Below are 9,707 nucleotides of genomic sequence, written 5' to 3' on the forward strand. Positions count from 1 at the left end.
ACGCAACCTAAGGTGAGTATACATGACCCATTTTCTATTTTATCACATTTTGGGTGCTGTATGCATTTCTATATCAAACACACTATGTTAAACATTTTTGCACCCTCAATCCACATTTCATGTGAATCTATTTGACTCATGTTAATCACGTTATGCTACTGTTAAACATTTATGATTGTGTGTTCATTAACTTTGCAAGCCTCCCCTAACAATGACAGCGCTGTAGGTTGAGAAACGCCCCTCCCATAATATTATGGGTATTGTTAGGTTTATTCTATGTTACTCATTTACCACCCTTCTAGGGTTAGGCTATGTTAATTGCGTTAAACTTTGGTTTGAACACATAGATTTCATCGTTACGAGTATAACTGTTAATATGAAATCATATAGTCATGTGGATTTGAGCATGTTAATCTATTTCAAACATATTATACTATTATCAAACTTGTATACTCGCCAACATGTTTTGTTGATTATATTTTAATGCATACTGCAGGATGAGGATTCAAGAGTTGAAGAATTGATTAGGATGGCTTAGAAACCCACATTACAATAAACTATGTTTGGTGTTTGTTATTTCCCTTTTATGACATTTTGTATGAAACTTAGCAATTTTAATAAATGAAATTTAATTATATTGTCACAGTTAGTGTTATGATGTCTTTGAACAGTTTGTACGTCTCATCCCGATGTTTCCGCCATCGGTTGGGGTGTGACATCTTTAATCAGTTTGCTTAAGTTGGAACAAACTGGTTTGGCTGATAACTCGGTAATTAATAAAGTAATATTAATTTATTGTTGATTAATTTAATTTTCAACAATCTTAAAGGATTTTATTTTTTGTGTTTTAATCAACAGAACAAATGGACTCTGAACTACCAACAGCCAATCTGAGATTCATGAATCAAGATTAGTTTCTAAAGGGTATAGGCAGAGAGAAGGGATCGACTATTTTGATACTTATGCACCTGTGGCTAGAATTAGTTCTATTAGAACTCTAATAGCGGTGTTTGCTTTGAAAGGGCTGTACATCCATCAAATGGATGTAAAGACAGCATTTCTAAATGGGTATCTAAAGGAGGAGATTTATTTGGAGCAACCAGAAGGGTTTGTGATGCCTGGACAAGAGAACAAAGTGTGTAGACTTATTAAATCTCTGTATGGTTTGAAGCAGGCTCCTAAATAGTGGCATGAGCGATTTGACACCACTGTGACTGCTTTCGGGTTTCGACACAACAGTGCTGACAGATGTATTTATACTAAATGCGAACCCGGTTATACAGTCGTGATTTGTCTCTATGTTGATGATATGTTGATCATTAGCACTCACCTTGAAGGTATTTCTGAAACTAAGAAATATTTGTCCTCGAACTTTAAGATGACAGATCTAGGTGAAGTTGATAGCATTCTTGGGATCAAGGTGAAGAGAACTGGAAGTCAGATTTCTCTAAGTCAATCTCATTACATAGAGAAAATTCTGACTAAGTTTCAACACTTAAATATTAAAGAGTTTAATACTCCGTTTGATCCAAGTGTGAAACTTAATGTGAACTCTGGAAGAGCAGTGAATCAACTGGAGTATGCGAGTGCTATTGGGAGTATGATGTATGCAACGCATTGCACTCGTCCTGATATTGCTTTTGCTGTAAGCAAACTGAGTCAGTATACTGTTAATCCAGGGACAGAACACTGGAAGGCAGTGGGCAGAGTTCTTGGATACCTAAAAAGGACCAGTAACTTAGAACTGACATACACGTCTTCCTCCAGAATACTTGAAGGTTATTCTGATGGAAGCTGGATTGATCGCACCAATGATTCAAAATCTACAAGTGGGTGGATTTACACTCTAGCAGGAGGAGCAATTTCTTGGGCGAGCAAGAAACAGACGTGTATTGCCCACTCAACTATGGAAGCTGAGCTCATAGCGCTAGCTGCAGCTAGTAAGGAAGCAGAGTGGATTAGAGATCTACTTACTGACATCCGTCTGTGGGATGTTCCAATGCCGTCCATTCCCATGTATTGTGATAGTGAGGCCACACTATCTAAAGTATACAATGCAGTGTATAATGGGAGGTCGAGACACATAGGTCTTTGGCACAATTATGTGAGACAACTGCTTGAAAGTGGTACCATCAAGGTTGTCTATGTCAAGACAAGTAAGAACTTGGCAGATCCGTTTACTAAACCTCTGACGAGAGATTTGGTTGTGAATACCGCGAGAGACATGGGTCTAAAACCACAATAGAGTCGTTAGTGATGGAAACCCAACTTGAACTTAGTGCTCCTATTTCTCAAGTTTAATGGGTAACAACGAAGTCACTTAACGATAGAAGGTACTATCAAATTTGATAGATCCATGTGAGGTATGATAGTATGTCGTTGCCGAGAACAAGGGTGAGCTTATGCTCTTAACAAAGTTTTGGAGGCATCCAAGCAACGTGGGTGATGTAAAACTTTGCCTATATGATCTAGGGGTGGTGCCGCCTCGAGTGAAGATTAGTGGTTTATCTTCTAAAGGGTCATGAAAAGGATTTATAGCGCACGGCCATATTCGCGCTCAGTGAGAACGCAAAGTCAGCTGGTGATGTGTGGGGGTAAACCGAAGGGGGCTATCAGGTTAATGGTTTAATTCCATAGGACACCATCTAATCTGTCTCTTCTTGTTTATCAACATAAACTGGGTTTAATCTTCGTGACACCTAGTGACATCATTAGTATAAAGTGAAAGGAAACATTCCAACTTGGTGGGGGATTGTTGGAAATATTAAAGAGGTAAACATACAAGTTGGTATGTTTCCTCCATCCCACATTGGTGGAAGGAGTGAACTTTGAGTGGTTTATAAGGGATTGTTCCTTATGGGCCTCCAAAGTGTTAAATGGGTTGAGAAGTGGATGAAGCCCACACGCGCGCTGAGCCGAGCCGCGAGCTCGCGAATGGTCGCGTTTGAGGCGCGAATGGGCGCGTTTGAGGCGCACTTTGCACTTCGCACGTACGCATCGTCGCGGGGAGCTAAGGTCCGGTCAGGTGGGTCAGATTTGTGGATCGAATGAGATAGGGAGATAGAGATTAATTCGAAACAGTGGGGGTTATCCCATAGTGATTCGAATTCGTATAGGATAACTATCCAGCAACCGAATTCGTATGGGATATGTATTCAGTAATTCGAATTGGTTATGGATGGTTATCCCTCCCCGTTTTTCTCATTCTTTGGTGAATCATAACCTATAAATAAAAGGCTCCTACTACCCATTCATTCACTCATATTTTCCCAGCCTACTCTCCTCCCACCTGTGTGTTCGTGTTTTCGTTCCAGCTTCTGCGTTTTCTGGTTTCCATTGCTGTTGGAATACCAGATCAGTTCTGCATTAAATCCTGGGAGTTTACGGTGCAGCTCACAGCAATACGAGCGCGTAAAATCCTTTAAGGACAGGAATCATCCGTGCAGTTCAAGGCTTTCGTTCAAGGATCTTCGTTCTCACTCGCCAGGTTGGTTTTAATTTACGTGTTCTTTAAATTCGCCCGACAACGGGACAGTCTCCTTCTACCTTTCTTTAATCGGTTTGCTCAAGTTGGAACAAACTGGTTTGGCTGATAACTCGGTAATTAATAAAGTAATATTAATTTATTGTTGATTAATTTAATTTTCAACATTGATTGCCAACCATGAAAAAAATCCTAGGTCCACCACTGCATACATGCAATACCAACGAACGAACATGTTTGGTTGTGGATGAGGGACTAGTTCTGCATATTTGGATGGGAGAAATTAAGCTCTTGGAAAATTGTCAATCAGCTAAATAATATTAAAAAAAAAAAAAAAAAAAAAAAAAAGACGTGAGTTACTAGTAGACAAGATATAGCGGATTAAATGTGTTTGGCATACCGTCGGCAGGTGAAGGCGGAAAGATGATTGATTCCATTTGGCATGTACTAATAAAATAACAAATACGTGTTGGCTGCTTTCTTTGACTTTTGTATTTCACACCCATTCATCCCTTCACACACTTGCCGATTTTCCAATAAACTTTGTCTGCTTTCGACTGTCAAGAATTGATCATCCAATGCAACCTTGGTTTTAGGAGGTAAAAACAACCAAAGTGATAGCCTCCCGCTTTTTAAATACAACTAGATCCATGATTTTTGTTATCTATCCTTGAAAATGTTCTTGAATTCACACATAGTATAAATGATAAAATAATTATTTTACCCATCACCTAAGTTAATCTGCCTTTATTTAATACAACAATTAAAAAAAGGTCTTATTTTAGTGTCAAGTGCATACTTTAATGTTGCAATATGGGAAAAACCATTCCAAGACCTGGAAGAACAAAAAGGGATAACGACAGCCAAAAGGGACACAAGAGTGTCTACATGCATTTTTTTTTTTTTTATTATATCACACCTAATGACATAAAAACCAAGTTAAGTTAATACACCAACCAGAAATTCTTTATTCTCTTCATTTATAAAAAAAATATATATAATCATTGAAATCGTAAAACATGATTGGATTAGCCGCGTTGTGCTTATATATTTTGTACAGATTGTAATGCAATGCAATAATTGATGCTAAATGCACAAATCAAAAGCAGTCTAAATTCTTTTAATCGTTACAACTTGGCCTTCAAGATCAAGAATATACAAAAACACCTGATTGCTACAAAAGATTCAAATATTGTAATGAAAGTTTATTCACTGAAAAATTACCATAAATAGAATCACTCTTGACTAAACACCTAGAATGCACACAACAAATCATCAAACTATGAACAGCTTTTGTGAGATTGAATAATTCACACACACAGGACACCCACAACTTTACCAAAGAATGAACCAACCAACCAACCTTAGAATATGAAGTTCATGGAACATATTCAGTTTCCAGACTTGGCTGTGTTCTAGTGGTTGTAGCCGCTGGTGCTTTCGTGTTCCCAACTGCGGTCATATGCAGTGCTTCACCAGCATCTGCAGCCTTCTCCATTTTATGCACTTTCTTCCTCTTATTAAATCTCCACACCCACAGGATCAGCAATGCCAACAACACCAACAATGCAACCCCACCGAGTACAGACCCACCAATAATCCAACCCTTCCCCCCACCGCCTTGATGTGGTTGCGGCACTGGTGCAGGCGATGGGGCTGTGGATTCGACTACAATAGAGAAATGCCCTTGTTCGTAAGTCAGACACTTGTTGCCAGACACCACCTTTGTGAAGTTTATACGCCCATCTAGATCGAACCACACGCACCGTGCATCACGCACCGGTTGCACTTGAGTAAACTCTATCGAGATGGGATCTTCAGAGGCATAAATATCGAGTTCTTCCAGGTTTGTAGCCGATAAGTTTGACGCATCATAAGCTAGAAGACCCAATACAGGCGCTAGATACATGTATCCAGGAGGCAAAGGGTAATACGTTGTGGACCAATTGCCAAGGTTTTGATACACCAGAACCAGCCTCTCCACATAAGGAGTTCCAATGACCCCAACTGGGATTGAGAACTGCTTATACTGTCGAACACCTCGAGTAAACAAGCTACCACTTCGAAGCCTCAATGCGGATATCTGAATTCCGGACAAATTTGCAGGGGGGACCCCATCATAGGGGCGGCCAGTTCTGGGTCGATGAAATGCACGATAAGCATAGTCCTGGAGAATAGCATCAAGAGCCCTAAGTGTTTGAGCTTCACTTGTTGACCACCAAATCAGTAGAAGAAGAAGCAGCATCGTGAGACTTCGAAATGGAAGCCCCATCGATGATGCATAAATGTGATAAAATCAGATCCTCAATATGGGATCCAAAATAAGACTTTTAGCAAAAAAGCTTCAGAATCGCAGACCGTTGTAACTTCTGGAATCTGATTCTCTTTCTTTCTTTGTAAACTAACGGACAATTAAAGAGCAACTTTTCCAAGGAACACCTTCAAAGCAAACAAATCCGTAATTAATACAAAACAATGCAGATTAAACCCTAAACAATGTACTAGAAATTCCGACAACGAAAAACCCTAAATCTCATCAACAACAATCAATCAAGGAGCAACAATTTACCCATATCCTAACTTTATAACCCCTTCACAAACACACGCATTTGCCTCATTTCACATAATTCCAGCCCAAAGTTGCTCTAAACACCGAAAATCAGTAGCAGAACCCATGGTATAGCGAGAATTGTGAACCCCAGATATGATGAAAACGTGATAATTTGATGCTTTTGTTTACAAATTGATGGTCATGAAATGAGTGAATGGATGAACAGAGGAAGGAAGAGAGATAAGCTTAAAGAGGAAATGATGGATCGAAGACACAAAAACATGTATGTGTAGGTGACGAATTACAGTCTGTTAAACTATACCCCAAAATACCAATTAGCCAGTCCCTTATTTTATTATTTTATTCACTAGTGTTGTGTTACTTTCGGTATGTTTCGCAAAAGTAAGGAGGACTGAAAGTTCTGTTATTAGCTCGTTAGCGTTAGACTATCTCCAATGCTAAATGCGCCCTTAGACGTCTTTAGCTGTCACATCATCTGCCACATAATATTCTTACAAATCCTTAAAAACCTCAATTTCATCTCCAACCTTACAAATATCTTTACCCTTCTTAATTTCCACCTCATCACCTATTCATTACACACAATATTTAAGCAAAACATTTTCTTTTTCTTACTTTAGGCCCACCTTATCGCATGAACCGAGGCAAACACATGCCCTTGTGGAAGGGCATCTCACCTAAGGGCATGCTATGATGGATGAACTCCAATCGTAAGGATCTCTAAGGGCATCCAAGGACATGATCTCCAAGGGCCCATTGGAGATAGTCTTAGCGATATCTTTTTAGATATATTTAGGCCACACGGGGTGGCATCGTTATGGGCCGTGATACAATAGTATCCCTCGTGGAACACTGCCCCGCCTAATTCCATCACTAGTGATGGAGTATAACGAGTTATATGTATAACGCGTTGAAAAACTTTGGTGATGAATGTGTATCTTGTACATTGTGCATTAATACTTGTACATTGGAATCCCATCACTAGTGATACCACCCCCCCCCCCCACATTTCTATCACTAGTGATAGAATATTGGGTGATGACATGGCATGATTTGATTGGATAGTGGGAGTGATAGAAACTATCACTAGTAAACCACCCCTCCTCCCCTTAGGTGGTTGTCAAATTAGCAGTAGCTTTTAACAAAAATTTTTAAAATGTTAGACATAACTAGAAAAAACATAATACTAAACATAATCACACACACAAATAAAACATGGTTATTTTCAATTAAATAAAACATAGTTATTGACAAACAGTCGAAAACATAACATAATACTATTAAATCATTAAGGGTATACGGTGTGGGCGGCAAAGGAGGACGGTAAACTGGGTTTGCCGCTCAGGAACACCGCCAACCCTCTTTGCCGCGCGGTGAGGTTTGTTCTTCGGTGACTTCATACCGATCGATAAAGGGACAATTTTGACCGTTGGGGTGATGACTAATGGCTATATAGCCGTTTAAATAAAAAAATATTTTCTTTTTTAAAATTAAATTAAACTATAAATTAATACCCAACATAATTCAAACCCAAATACATTCAAATTTATAGCCCAACCAAACCAAAAAATACCAAACATTTACCCAATCATTCCAAAACAAAATGGCGGATGAACTCTCGTTGTTTTTTCCACCCGATAGTATCGATGATTCATACGATAGTAGCATTATTTTTTTTCCAAAATCTCATCGAAGAAGCCGAACTTCAAGACACTGGCACATCTAACCGAAAGGTGGGGCATGAGACACTCATGGCGGATTATTTTCTCGAAGACCCGAAATACAGCGAAGATATTTTTCAGCATAGGTTCCGTATTTCGAAACGTTTGTTTCTAAAAATTGTGAGCGACGTGGAAGCGAACGACTCGTGGTTTCAAGAGGCCCTCGATCCGCGAGGTAGGAAGGGCTTTACGTCGTTGCAAAAGGTTACATCGGCTATTAAACAGCTCGCAACTGGTAGCACTTCGGATGAGAACGACGAGTACTTGCATATGACCGAAAGAACTTCCCACGAGTGCCTAGAATATTTTTGCGACACGGTTTGCAAAATATACGCTCCGGAGTTCTTACGTAGACCGACAAGCCACGACATGGCACTTTTATACGAAGATCATGAGGAAAAACATCACCTTCCAGGTATACCCGGTAGCCTTGATTGAACCCATTTCTTTTGGCGATTTTGTCCCACGGAGTATCGAGGCCAATATTGTAACGACCCGACTATTTCGGATCGTTACCTGTTTGTTTTCGCTTGTAACCAACTTGAATCCCAGGATTCGATATAAATAAAGGGTTATGTTATACTAAATACTTTTTCATCACACCGCACCGCTACACGTTTACACGCTTTATATTCGCAACGCTTACGCAACACGTATTACAGAGAATTATGCTATTTAAATTGCCGAGTGTTTGTATGGTTATCACACGCCTCCGCCTACGCTTATCACGACTAACACGCTAAATCCCAAACGCTGTTATTAGTAGTAGTAATCTTACGCTGTGTGTTCTTATATGCTTTACTTGCGTGTGCTTATTATGTGGATTGTTTACTCGCAAACGCTATTGCGACGCAAACTCAACGCGACTCGCACAACTCGATTTATCACTCTAAACGCAACGCAACTCGAAACTCAGTGCTACGCTAAAATACTTAATGTACCAATACTGTCTAACGCAACAAAACGCATGAAACGAGCACCTTACACGCGAAACGAGGAGAAGGTTGCACAAAACAACACGTCTGTTCGAAGCTAGGCAGTGATGCGGGTTGGTGTGTATATGGAATTAAGTATATTTTAAGCCATTTTTACACGTTAGTCAAGTTTTAAATTTATAAAACACGATATTTTACTAACACCAAACACACATATGGGCAAGTGCACCCATCGTGAGCGTAGTATAGTGTTGGCAAGATACCGAGGTCGTCCAAGGACACAAGAGCTTTTAGTACCGTTTTATCCTCAACGTCTAATCAAATCAAAAGTTAGAAAAAGGTTTTAAACTAGAAAAATAAAAACTAACTAAAATGCTGAAAAATAAAATAAAAATAAAAACAGATAGACAAGATGAATCACATGGCTCCGACTCGTGTATAGTGTAACCTTTGATTATTTCCGCACTTTTGCACTTTTTAAGAGATTATCTTAATTATTGTAGTAGGCCCCTCTTTTGAAGGTGACGTTACCCTCAACCCAGTAGTTTGAGTCAGCAAGGATACAATCCTAAAGGGTCGGATTATTGAAAGATAATTAATTAAGTTATTAATGCATATTGTGGTAGGCCCCTCTTTTGAAGGTGACGTTACCCTCGGCTAAGTAGTCTGAGTCAGCAGGGATACAGTCCTAAGTATCCGGGTTAAAATATTAATAGTAGTTTAACTTATGAGGGGATCAAAGAGTTTGGACCCCCGCCATCCAATACCGATGGGTATTGAAGGAGGTCCTACTAAATTTGACCCAGGTCCTTTGCAGGATCTATACACTGAACAATGGCAAGACTCTTACCAAACCGTTCCCTTAACCCCCGACCAGGTAGCCAACATACCTCCATATAAACCGTGGAGATATGAATGGTGAAAATCTTTTATTTTATATAGACAGTAAAATAATTCCAAGACACCACGGACAAACGATAAGGAAGAATCACCTT

At 39.4% G+C, this 9,707-nt stretch overlaps 2 protein-coding genes across 2 annotated transcripts; one reads left to right on the plus strand and one right to left on the minus strand.

Annotated features, from left to right (window-relative positions):
* Window positions 1-4,640: 4,640 nt before the first annotated feature.
* Window positions 4,641-6,368, minus strand: LOC110935638. The gene is made up of 2 exons (XM_035986115.1): window positions 6,054-6,368; window positions 4,641-5,923 (listed from the first exon to the last, which is right to left on the minus strand). Exon 2 carries the CDS (start codon window positions 5,754-5,756, stop codon window positions 4,863-4,865), a length of 894 nt encoding a protein of 297 aa, XP_035842008.1. The 5' UTR covers window positions 5,757-5,923; window positions 6,054-6,368; the 3' UTR covers window positions 4,641-4,862.
* A 1,334-nt stretch (window positions 6,369-7,702) lies between these two features.
* LOC110932813 lies at window positions 7,703-8,215 on the plus strand. Its single transcript, XM_022176069.1, has one exon. The coding sequence runs from the start codon at window positions 7,703-7,705 to the stop codon at window positions 8,213-8,215; it is 513 nt and encodes a 170-aa protein (XP_022031761.1).
* Window positions 8,216-9,707: the final 1,492 nt, after the last annotated feature.

Source organism: Helianthus annuus, chromosome 16 (assembly GCF_002127325.2).
Source record: "Helianthus annuus cultivar XRQ/B chromosome 16, HanXRQr2.0-SUNRISE, whole genome shotgun sequence".
In the NCBI taxonomy this organism is placed as follows: domain Eukaryota; kingdom Viridiplantae; phylum Streptophyta; class Magnoliopsida; order Asterales; family Asteraceae; genus Helianthus; species Helianthus annuus.